This window comes from Hypanus sabinus, chromosome 1 (assembly GCF_030144855.1).
Source record: "Hypanus sabinus isolate sHypSab1 chromosome 1, sHypSab1.hap1, whole genome shotgun sequence".
NCBI classification, from domain to species: domain Eukaryota; kingdom Metazoa; phylum Chordata; class Chondrichthyes; order Myliobatiformes; family Dasyatidae; genus Hypanus; species Hypanus sabinus.
The window spans coordinates 101,245,251-101,258,214 of record NC_082706.1 but is presented as its reverse complement, the minus strand read 5'-3'; the positions used below and the strand labels follow the sequence as shown (position 1 = coordinate 101,258,214).

At 37.9% G+C, this 12,964-nt stretch overlaps 1 protein-coding gene across 2 annotated transcripts in view; it reads right to left on the bottom strand.

Moving 5' to 3' along the window:
* LOC132395841 (ATPase family AAA domain-containing protein 2-like) overlaps window positions 1-12,964 on the bottom strand; it is a 52,426-nt gene that overhangs the window by 11,850 nt on the left and 27,612 nt on the right. For both annotated transcript variants that reach the window (XM_059972962.1, XM_059972953.1), the window contains exons 13-20: window positions 11,326-11,500; window positions 9,823-9,911; window positions 9,005-9,164; window positions 8,275-8,365; window positions 7,888-8,193; window positions 6,615-6,738; window positions 4,990-5,176; window positions 1,554-1,739 (exon numbers count right to left, since the gene is read on the bottom strand). In XM_059972962.1, the coding sequence (XP_059828945.1) occupies window positions 1,554-1,739; window positions 4,990-5,176; window positions 6,615-6,738; window positions 7,888-8,193; window positions 8,275-8,365; window positions 9,005-9,164; window positions 9,823-9,911; window positions 11,326-11,500 (1,318 nt within the window). The remainder of the gene's footprint in view (window positions 1-1,553; window positions 1,740-4,989; window positions 5,177-6,614; window positions 6,739-7,887; window positions 8,194-8,274; window positions 8,366-9,004; window positions 9,165-9,822; window positions 9,912-11,325; window positions 11,501-12,964) is intronic.

The window sequence follows — 12,964 nt, the reverse complement described above, 5'->3', positions numbered from 1 at the left end:
AAATAATTTTCAATACAGCAACCTACCTATTTAACACTAGCCTAATGACAGGATGATTTAGAGACAGGTGTGTAAAAAGGGCCTGAAGGATTATTGGAGACCCAAGTTACCCCAATCACAAACTGTTTCATCTGCTACCATCTGGGAAACAGTACCACAGTATAAAAGCCAGGACCAACTGGTTCCAGGACAGCTTCTTCCAGCAGGCCAGCAGATTGATTAATTCACACTGATACAATTGTATTTTTATGCTACATTGACTGTCCTATTGAACATACTATTTACAAATTACTATAAATTGAACATTTAGACAGATGCAACATGAAGATTTTTACTCCTCATGTATGTGAAGGGTGTAAGTAATAAAGTCAATTTAATTCATCGATATGTCTTTAGATCGTGGGAGGAAATCCATGCAGTCATGGGGAGAATGTGCAAGCTAATCTTAAAGAGTAATTATTTATTAACACCTCCTACATATAACAATTTAATCACACCCTTTTTATCTTGTCTTTACAAATTGTGCTGAGTAATTCTACTCAAAACTTTGCTGGGAAACTCAAGGCAAAGTAGAAAGCAATCATCATGAAATTATTCTAAGAGTGCATCTGTTCAAAGGCCAAGGATAGTTGGAATACTGTTTAATTGTCAGTAAGTTTCATTTCTCCGAGGAGAAACTGGATAACTAGAGATGAAAGTTGAAGCCCCGTTCCAAAACAAATCAATCCACAGTGGATTCCAGTTAATTGGGGTAGCCGCTTATTTAGGACAATGCTTAAAGAACAAAAACAAATCTAGAAAATAACCAGGATTTTCTTCCTTTACTGGGGACACTATGGTCGCTTAATTGGGGCAGAAGATCGTTGCCGAACAGTTTCTAACTAGTATCAGATGTGTGCACTTGTATGGCTGTTAAATACTGGACCATGCTTAGAGTAAAAAATTGTCAGTTGCATGTGCTCATGTTCAAAAAGCAGTGATTTTTTGCTACTGACAGCTGGTGAGAAATAAGCAGCAAGATGATTCAGAACTGTTTCGCTCAGAGGCTTCAACCAGTCAGACTCGCAGATGCCAGAAACAAGCAGGAGTGAAAAACGACTGCCACTTCAAGTTAGAAACTACGAAGAATTAAGGTCTGTTACAATGAAAATGAAGATTTGAAGGATGTAACTGTCAACAGTATTGCACAAAGTCAGTCCTTCATGTACACTAGGTGTAATGATTTTGCGCATTTACGGTCAAAAGAACACAGCAGTATACATTGAATTCCTCCACTGATAACTATGAGGAACTTGTACAGTTTTATAGTACTGTTGTAGTATTGATAATGTTCTAATTTGTTCTGAATTTCATTTAATTACATAATTTGTTACTCACCTCAACAGTAATTTGTCTTTTTTATATATATTTTTAAACTATTTCCATGAAACTTCAGCTAATTGGGCCAAAATGTAGTGGTTCTAATGTGCCCCAATTGATAGGAATCCACTGTACATCAAACTAGCAATTAAGTAATGAAAAGTGAATAGGATTTACATAAAATGAAAATTTACCTCTTCCGCCAGCTCATTATGTGGAACATCACATGTTGCCAGTAGCAGGATTGGGGTAAATGAGGGTATATCTTGAAGTAATGAAATGAACGTAGCTTTTAAGGTGTCTCCAACCGATTCCCACCATTGATCAATGTGAGGGATATATAATATACTTGGGGCTGTCTTTCGAGCTTCTCGGAACAACTACATGGATCAAGATAATTGTGTAAAATTAAAGTGCTATCCCAGATCCAAAATTAAGTTAGTAGCAAGACAAACTGACATCTACTCACAACCAATCAGAATCTGACATCCCAACTGTACATCCAATCAGATGCAAGGATTCTATCAACAGTTCTATATTTGGATTATTATGGTATAAACACATAACTGGAGTTTTACTTTATAATGTGAATATCCAGGACAAGATTCCACTTATTGAATCTGACCTGATATTATTTCTATTGAGGTTTGCCATCCACAACAGCTTTGCTGAATAGAAGAGAGAAAACTAACTTGACCTTTTTTATTCATATTTCTAGAACATTAAAAAAAAGCAGGACAAGACCATTCTTAATCAACTATTGAAAAGTTCCTGATCAGCATTCAAACAAAATAAACCAGTCAGTAGCAAAATTTTTGTTTTTGAGAAACAGACATTGAGAGATTTAAATTTAAAGCTCTGATAGATCCCTTAAGGGGGGCGGTGGAGAACATCATGATATTAAACATGATTGGCTGCTCTGGAATGCAAATACGAAATGTGTCTACAACCAGTCATCAGCTAAGCCTGCAATTTGTCCTGGTGTTTTGAGAGCATATAATATCGGACGCTGCACTAATTCCACAGCTAGAGTAGAAGAGGCCAGCCACAACTAAGGCTAATTGAACATGTAGTTTCTCTGCACAAAAATTACAAAGAATATTTGGGGATGAGGTACATTCAATGCGACATTTATGTGATGTAGAGATTTGTTCTTATGTGGGGATTGGAAAGCACCCATCTTTCATTTTTTAAAAAAATATTATACTGCAGGGAGGGTAAGTGAAGCAGATGCATCATCTGCAATTCATATCTGGATACAAGTTGGGTCTCAAAAGCACAATTTCAGACAAATTCTCCAACTCCTTTCATTTCCTTCCCTCAGCCCTCCCAAATTGAAGTAAACCAAAACAAATTACAATTTAAATGTTTAGACAAGACAAACAAAAGGATGGAGACACGCACTTCAGAATATTTAACTTCACTTATTTCTGTGATATTTAAATGACCTTCATATAATTTATTTGCTTTCAGGATCATTCAGCTTATAACTGGCAAAAATACTGTTTGTTTTCATAGCAAGCTAGATCATTGCAATGAACTGTGTGGCAGAGTAAAACTGGTGGATGTGAGTGCTGGAAGTTGTGTAAAGATTTTCAATTAAGATTGATCCATAATAGTTATCCCTAAAAAAAAACCCACGATGGGAAAACATCCGATGGCAGATCAATTGACAAGTAAAAAAACAGGTTGGTTGCCTGCAAGAGTGACATTATAAACTTATTTCAAAAAAAGACTACCGTAAATTCCGGACTATAAGCCGCTACTTTTTTCCCCACGCCTTGAACACTGCAGCAACACTGCGGCCTATACTACGGTGCGGCTAATGCATGTTTTTTTTCATGCCGCCAAAAACATTTTGCCTCGTAACAGTAGACTGTTATGAATCCCGTAACTGGAGAACTTACCAACAAAGATAGAGAGGTCCGTTGAAGTCTGATGTCACTATTTTCAAATGTTTTATTTATAAAGGGACACAAAAGTAGGGTTAATACATACATTCAGATAGTGCACATCGTCAACACTCAATCTAAAGCGCGGGTATAGTAATACTCATCATTAATTGAGCTCTGCTGTTGTCTAGGGGTTAATAGATTGTCCGTTGGAAATATAAAAGTCACTCTGAAAGTCTGCAGGCCTCAGCCCTTTGAAAATCGCTGGGTTTCACGTGGGGCGACCGAGAGAGAGAGAGATTGGGGGAGAAGAGAAAGAACTTACCGAGTCTTGATGAATCTTCCGTGAAATCGGGGGAGCGTTGGTTTCCTCTCCCCGATGTTAGTTAAAAGCGGTTTCCACAAATTCCAATCCCGGAATCTAACGCACGTGGCTTCCTTCAGAATGGCTTCCCGCTGCTGCGGGACCACCCTCTCGTGTCTTCTGGGTGTGTCTGAGGGGCTGTCCCCATGAGACTCTCCTTTATACTTCCTCACAGGGTCGCAGGAGTCAGTCAGGTTGGGATGATGCAGTCTCTCTCTCAACCAGCCCACCTTGCCCGAGGACTTTTCACGTGGTCTCCATGAGACAATAGTCGCTGTTGCCTTATTCTGTATCCCGGGTGGAACGTGCAATTTGTATTGTTATGATCCCAGCCCCCTCCTTTGTGAGAATCGCAAGAGCACCCGTCAAAAGGTGGGGGGTGGGGGGGGAGGGGTCAGTAGACCCAGTCGGAGGGAGAGAGAGAGACGTGCCAAATTGCAGGTCCCACCAGGGATACAGAATAACAACAGCGACTATTGTCTCTGAATGTTTGTATTAACCCTACTTTTGTTTCCCTTTATCAATAAAAATGTTTGAAAAAAGTGACATCAGACTTCAACAGACCTCTCTATCTATGCTGGTAAGTTCTCCAGTTACGGGATTCGTAACAGCACGTTTCTCTCTCTCTCCGACTGGGTCTACTGACCCCCCCCCCCCCCCCCCCCTTCGACGGGTGCTCTTGCGATTCTCACAAAGTAGGGGGGCTGGGATCATAGCAAGACCAATAAAATTGATGAGTAGTTCACAGAGGTCCAATGAAATTGTACGATAAATCAAGCGCACTTTCACAATTATTGTAAATCAGTCATTTGTACTCACCCTCATCAACATGGAAAACACTCGAAGAAAAGCATATGATGCAGCTTTTAAGTTAAAGGCGATCAATAACTTTTCCTGGTAGGCTGCAGTATATATATATTTTTTACCAGTCGTTAGGAGATATTGGAATGTTGTTCGTGCACTGTTCAGTAAAAAAGTATACGCAACGTAATTTGTGTTACCGATACGTAGGTATATTTAAAAGTAGCTGTGTTACAGGCACTGTTCGAAAAAAAGCATTTGCAATATGTATTTGTTTATGTTACCATATGGATTTAATTAAAAGTTAAAAAATCCGCACGTGTAATATCTTTCTGTGTAAATATCTCATATTACAACGTGGGACACCTGCGGCTTATACAAGTACAAAATTGATTTTCTTTCTAAAATTAGAGCGTGCGGCTTTTAATCAGGTGCACTCTGTAGTCCGGAATCTACGGTAATTTATTATCACTTCATTGGAAGCATATAGTCAAACCAAGATGTCTAATTTGATCAATGCAAGGCGTTTCCACCAAAATACATTTCCAGATCATAAACTACACACAATCTTACCATTGCACAGGTTTCTTCAGGTGATGTGGTACTAATGCCATACAACACTGGAAGGTCTAGTGTATGCACAGCATATTTTTCCAATCTGTGAAGCAGGGCAGGAGCAAGATGAGAACTCTGACCTGAACCTTGTAGCCCAGCCAGCAGCAGTCTTGGTCTGTATGAGGTTGGTTGATGATAAGCACGCCTAATGAAAAGCCAGGTATTCATAATTTTCCCCCAAAAAGCAGCAGTAAACATATGCTTAAGGTACTTATAGCAATACTTTAGCAAGAAAACACTTTTCTTTTTAATTTAAAACAAAAGCCTGCATTTTTTTTTTAAATGTTAGGAAGAAATGTAAGGATAATGCAAAACACAGAAGTAATAGCAATACTGATGCAGGATCTTATGTTAACATTTTCTCAGAGCACTGTTAACTAATGAGGAGCAAGTCCAAAAACCACAGTACTCCATTCTTATGTAATTAAAAATTTAAATGAACTTATGTTTGTCACATTAGTTACATATTGTGCTGCTGCAAAAGTCTTATTTTCACGGCATCTATACTATGCATATATGCCTACAACAACAATAATCTTGAGTGTCTTGGATTACAAAGACATAATTTGACATTTTACTGAGGCATTTTAATTATGTAATATTAACAGTATAATTATCTGGTAAAGTGGGATACAAAAGGAGGGTATTGTCAAATACTCCTTCCATCCTTTTCTTAAAAACTATCCATAAAAAAACCTTAATCTACAGTTACATCCTCCTGATGCAGCATCTTCATTGAATGATACAATTGTAGTATGACAGAAGCACTTTGCTTGCTAAAACAAAAAAATTGAACTACAGAGTACATTCAAGTTACTGAGATGTTGTAAAGAGCTTCATAAAAAATGAATTACTTTTAGCTGAGGGGTGATGGGATAGAAGTACACACAATTATGAAAGACTAAGATAAGGTAATAGTCAAAAGCTTTTAACCAAAGATAGGGGCATCAAAAATGAGGGGGCACAAGTTTAAAATGAGAGGAAAGAGTTTAAGGGAAACATACACACACACCCCACTCCATCCTTGCCATCCCAAAATCCTTTTCTCCCAACATTTTTATTAACTCATTCCCTTACACATCAACAAATACAGTATCTTGCAAAGGTCTTAGGCACCAAAGCTACATGCGCCCAAGACCTTTGCCTAGTACTGTACCCAAGCAAAAAATGTTAAACACTGCTTCTGAAAGAGGATTTCTGACAAAATACTGTACTGAGCTCTGAAATGATAAAAATAGACATGAAAATTTATACTGAAAAAGTCCACAAAAAGCACACTTGCATGCTTCATTTAAGACAAAATGCAAAAATCCAAAGTTTACCATTAAAACATCATTACAGCTTTAAATGGGGAAGCTACTACTTGTATGTGTCTCACTTTCTAATACCTAAAAATTACTAGTAGGGAAGGGTAGCCTCCTCCAATGATAACAATTTGAACCAACTCCAGGTGGATTTCCCAATTTGGAATTAGATATTGTACCCAGGAAATTCCAAAAAACCAATTTTGAAACATCTATTATTTGCACATTGAACTCCTATAAGCATACAGATCTTCTATGGAATAAAGAAAATGTTCCTACCTGCTATAACTGAGGAAAGATCCACTACGTTCCTGCTCATATATCTGATGTGCTCCATTGTCAAAAACAGATGGACCTTCATCATCACTGTAAATACCATCATTAAGTATATGGCTTAATCCATCTGTTTAAGGAGAATCAAAACAATTACATTCAGTGGAATTCAGCCCTGCAATGGTTGTAAGAACCGAAATTGTACATGAGACAGCAAACACTGTCAAGAAATTTTGAATTTAGAGCTCCAAGTGAAAATTAAGATTTAACAGATAATTAGATTATCCTCAGAACTGGTAACATGAAACACATCATTACTGTAGAAACACATCTCTTAGCACTTCACCACTTCATTAGGTAAAATTTGATTTCGAACATTGGGTCAGAAAACCAAAAACTTAGCAAAAGAGAAAGGTGGATGTGAAAGAAAAGAACTCCAAATTTTGCGGTTAAGAAGTCAAATTCAAAGGCGTCAACATTGAAACAAAAGAAAGTAGAGATATACAAGAAGCCAGCCAATTCCTCACTTAAGCAAAAAAGTAGTAATTCTTGATTCCTAAAAGATAACTTCAAATTACTGATTGAAACCATGGAGCGGTTTGTTTCTGGGAGAAAACAAATGGAGAAGTGTCTGCAGAATCCTAGCTTCTTCCCCACACAGATGATTACAGAGAGGAGTACTTTGACATTCTGGACCTCAGTCTAACTGGGATTAAAGAGATCAACTAAAACTACCTATACAGAACTATGGTCAAGCCACATGAACTTGAATTACTACAGACCCAGAGCTAAAATGATGCAAGAAGACAACCCTGAAGCTTAGCCAAGGGCAAATCATAGGAGATGAGAGTGCACAATTCCAGAAGTTCCTCTGCAGTACTTCAGATCAGAGAACTTGCTGTCAGGTGCTAAAAATGCAGAACGTAATGATTAAAAACAATACTGGGTAATATTGGCAACCTTAGTGGTGTCAGGTCTGTTATCTTTTTGGATTTATTTAATGAATGTTTAAACGCATGATTAACACATTTAAAACAAATCAGTTTATTTCAGTCAGAACTCCATAATTCAATTCTCTCCACTAGGAGACGATATGGAACATACAAAGCAATGAAACAATGAGGGGAACAACATGTAGTTGAAGGTGACCTAGAAAAGTTAAGGAAGGCTGAAAGAAATACAAGGATATGATTCTACAGAAAATGGGAGTTTTTGGTACATAAGCATCAGTATGGATCAATTATTTATGCATTGTATATTGCACATTTTTAATTCTTACCATTCTCTTTAAAGTCTTGTTCTGCATGTGGGAAAATCTTTTTCAACACATCTAGAATTCTACAAAAAGTGTTCTCCAGGAGTGGCCTGACAACAAACGCTAATGTCCTTGCAGGAGAACCCATCACCCGCTGAGAGGCGGGGGTGATGTTTTGCATGGCCTTCACGAAATCTCGCGCTGTGATGCTAATGGAAGATACATCTAGGAGCAATTTCTCAGTGGTGACGTAAATCTGGGGGTACCGACGACGCAAGGCACACAATGCTGCCTCAGCACAGACAGATTTAATATCAGCACCACAATAACCTGCAACAGAGAACAGATTAGTTAATACTTTGAGGCATCATAATTTAAATAGGCACACTTCCCCAAAAAAAAAATGCTCACCTACACACTTCTCCGCTAGTTCCTGGAGAAATGCATCTGATGGTTTTGGGTTCCAGTCCCTGGTATGGATTTTCAAAATTTCTTTTCGGGCCTTTGGGCAAATTGGAAGACACAGTTTAAGCAAAAATGAATACATTCAAGTACTGGTGAAAATTTCTCACTTTTTGCCAACTAAATGAAACTTGATGATATGCTTCAACAAATAGCAAGTTTTTATTTTCTGCAAGATTAATATGCTATTTCCGATCTTGTATTCTGGATTACAGTAGGTTAAGAAAAACAGGAATTTTACAAAATGAACAAAGCTGCAGTAAGTTATAGTTGTAATGTACAGCAACATTTGAGGCTGAACATAAATTATATCCTTGCAATGTTTTCATTTCTTGCCTGTTAACTACCACCTCCAATGATCAGTTTCTTATTAGAGAACATGCAAAACAAAACTTCATTTTACCCCAAGCAAACAGAATCAGGATCCCAATGAAATGCTGCTCCAAGGTGAAGTATGGAATGCACAGATTAACTACCGTCATCAGCTATAACAGCAAACCAGCCAAAGAACACCATTAATCAAGGTCTATGGATTGGGCCAGCACCGGGATTCTACATTAGGTGCCAAATGGCACAGATTACAGAACACCTTGCAGAATAATCAGATCAAACATAATCCTTTCCTCTTAGAAACAAAAAAGGAACTACTTCAAATTATGCATTATTCAAGACAACTTACATCTTTGTCTGGGAGGCCAAAGAGAAATTCCCTATCAAATCGTCCAGGTCTTCTTAAGGCAGGATCAATGGAATCCAGTCTGTTTGTTGCCCCAATCACCACAATCTCACCTCTGCTATCCAGACCATCCATCAATGCCAGCAAGGTAGAAACTATGGAACTGGAGAAAAGCTTATTAAAATATCACATACCAGTCCAACTAAAGTTATAAACATGTGACAACTGAAGCCCAGACTTGCACTTGGAAGTTCATTTGAAGTTTAAAAGTTAAAAATCATAAAAATTGCAGGATTATTTTTCCCACTGAAGACCCAAGAATAAGTGTGCCCAACTAAAAAATACCTTAAATTATTTTCAAAATGGACAGTGTGCATCTCACAACACTCCACATTTTTTCATAAAGATGAGGCTCACTCTCTCAACCACAAGAAAATTGATGCATCAAAAACAGGAAGATAACATCTCCAACAAACTCTCCTGAAAAAATTATCATCAAGTGAACAAACGAGTACTGGAACAGGCCATTTGCCTTCTTGATCCAGCTCTTCTGTTCAATCTTAGCTATTCTTCGATCACTACTCCACCTTCCTACTCTATCCTCATGTTAAGTATTGCCCCAAATCTTCTACAGCCCGGCATATATACCAAACAAGCAGAAATCAAGGTTTTTGAACCATTCTCCTGCTGCATCACCTACATTAATTCCATCTGTTTAGTAAACATGAGAAGACTCATCTCTAAAACATGTAACATAGGTAAGATTTATCAGAGCCCCAAACAAACAATTACACCTTTTTTATAATTCTTCATACACTTACCTATGTATCTGATCTTGTCTGCTAGAACGAACAGGAGCCAAGCCGTCTATCTCATCGAAGAAAATAATTGAAGGACGCATAAGATAGGCCTGCAAAACAAAAAGTTGATTGGAATGTTCTCAACATTTGCAAATAAAAATGAGATCCTAGCTCAACTGTTTTTACTTGACTTTTTTTTAAATGAAACCAAAAGAATGCCAACAATTGCAAAAGTGTTGGAAATGGGAATTTTCATTTCCAGACCTAACATTCTGGATGTGCAAACAACACACACAAAATGCTGGTGGAACACAGATGTGAATAGTTTTTAATTAGCCAATGGAAGTATATATTTTGCTTGGTACAAAAAATAAGGGATTTAGCCACAGTGATATTTCAGATAAAATCTTACAATATATAGGAAATGTGAAGGAATAAATTTGGGAGCTAAAGTAGAGAATGATAATGCTCACGTACTCAACTACTGTGTTGAAAGATATAATGTTAAATTACACAATCCCTAAAAGTGAGTGCAGGCAAACAAGATCATAAAAGGTTAACCAGTATTTTATTTATGTTTGAACACAAGACTCTACAGTGCAATAATTATGCATTTATTCACCTACAAGATTTGCCTCACTGGCAAGGACTAATAACCCATTCCCAATTGATCTCAAACTATAAAGAAGCATTGTTGTAGGTTATTTGTCACAAAATTGTCTGCTTTGATGAATATGAATGAATTATATGAGCTTTCATGGATATCTGGGAGTTTCATGGCTATCAATATTTAAAACTTTTTAGAATTACATATCCAGTAGTATTACAACATAAATAAAAGGCCATTTACCACTGTGTCTGTGCTGCATTCAACAAGTTAATAGTTGATGTTTTACTCAACATCACAGTCCTGTTTCATTCCCTTACTTTCCAAAAGCCTAGTGGTATTAGACTTGTCACCAATCCACCACAGCCCTCTTCTGTGCACCATTCTATAGACTGATTCCTCCTCTCAGTGAAGTAAATTCTCACATCTTGAATGACCAACCCCCTTATTTTAAAGTTGAGATCCATCCCTCAACACCCTCATTTTTAGCCATTAAAAATCTTAGGCAAGGGTTATGATTGAGTGAACTGGAAATAGGCAAGGCACCATACTCAGCTTTCAGGATGACAGATGACAACACCTTTTTAAAACAAAAGGTCCAATACCACAAACATGAGAAAATCTGCAAATGCTGGAAATCCAAAGCAATACACACACAAAATGCTGGGGGAACTCAGCAAGCTAGACAGCATCTATGGAAAATACTAATACTAGTTCACAACACATCCTTAATGCAAAACTTGCACTTCTGCACCAAGGGGCTATTTGCATCTGCATTGGACAAGTGTCATCATTCATACACATTACTTTAAAGGTAGTGTAAACAGTCTCCTTGTTCACTGTTTGAAGAGGTAGTTAGCAGTTCAAAGAAATTAGGCATTTACCTTTTGTACAGTTTATTTGAAAGTTCTAATTACCTGATCAAAAAGTAATCGAAGTTGTCGTTCAGATTCCCCTACCCACTTACTGAGGCAGTCTGCACCCTTTCGCATGAAGAAGGATACTCGCCGGTCTCCCTGACTGCACTCATTAGCCAAGGCTCTGGCAACAAGGGTTTTCCCTGTCCCAGGAGGACCATAGAATAAGCAGCCTCTAAAAGGAGAAGCAGAGTACTTTTACTTTTTGTGAAGGAAAATATTTCAAAGCATCCATCAGTTCTGTTCTGGTACATTCAATCCTACTTACTGCTCCTGTTAGCAGGAAATAAAATATGACTCAAGCTAACCACACAGACTATTGGAAGGAGGCTATGAAAAACTTCTAAAAACCACAGATATTTTTGAAAATTTTGTGTGACTATTTCACTGGCTATTCACGATATCCGTACATGCCTTTATACCCAAATATTCATTCATTAATTTAATGTATAATTCTGACCAAAAGCACAAAACAGAATCCAAAACAGACCGAAAAGAAACAAACCAAAGGTTATTTAATTATTTACTTCTACCTCACTAACGAAACCAGTACTTGTACAATAAGCTTGAGCTATCCAAAATGGACCTATCAAAATTCTTATACCTACAAGAAACACGTCATTCAGCCCAGAGTCTGCACTAGCTCCCAAGGAAACAAACCTATCCAAAACCTACTACTCCTTTTCTCATTTGCAGCTCCTTCTTTTATACTTTTTCACTTCTTTTTGCCATTTACCTATGTAAGAGGTAATTTACAATTGTGAATTAACAATCTTTGGAAAGTGGGTAGAAATGTAGAACAGTTGGAAAAAACCCAATCACAGCGGTAACTCCACACAACACCCAAGGTCAGATAAAACCAGGTTTGAGGCAGCAACAATAACTGCTAGGATACCATGTAACCCACTAAGTCCATTCACCTACTGCCACAGTCTTGACTGACCTACACTGGCAACCCGACCTTAATTACACCAAACTATAAATTCCTCCATGGCCAACAACTCATTGGCTCTCCAATTCAACGATCTTAGGAAATGTCTCAGTTCTCACATATTGCACATCTGAATTTGTTATTTTGTTGGCAGCTGTATCTTCACTTTAACCTCTAAGCACTGGAACTCCTGTAAACTTCTCACATCTTTGTCCTTCAAAAGGGTGATAACAAAAATGCATTGTCAGGATTTGGATATCTATTTGAGTCATAGTCATAGAAAAGTACAGCACGGACACAAGCCCTTTGGGCCATCTGGGACATTTAAACAGCCTACTCCCTTCAACCTGTATCCCGCCTATAGCCCTCCATACTCCTACTATCCATGTACTGTACCTATGCAAACTTCATTTAAATGTTGAAAATCGAGCTTGCATGCACCACTTGCGCAGGCAGCTCGTTCCACACTCACAACCCCATGAAGTTTCCCCTTTCACTCTTAATCTCTAGCTGTAGTCCCTCCCACCCACCCACCCCAGTGGAAAAAGCCTGCTTCCCTTTATCCCATCTATATTTTGTATACCCCTATCAAATTTCCTCTTAATCTTCTACGTTCTAAGGACTAAGTTCCTAACCTATTCAATCTTTCCTTATAACTCAAGTCCTCCAATCTGGGCAACATCCTTGTAAATGTTCTCTGTACTCTTT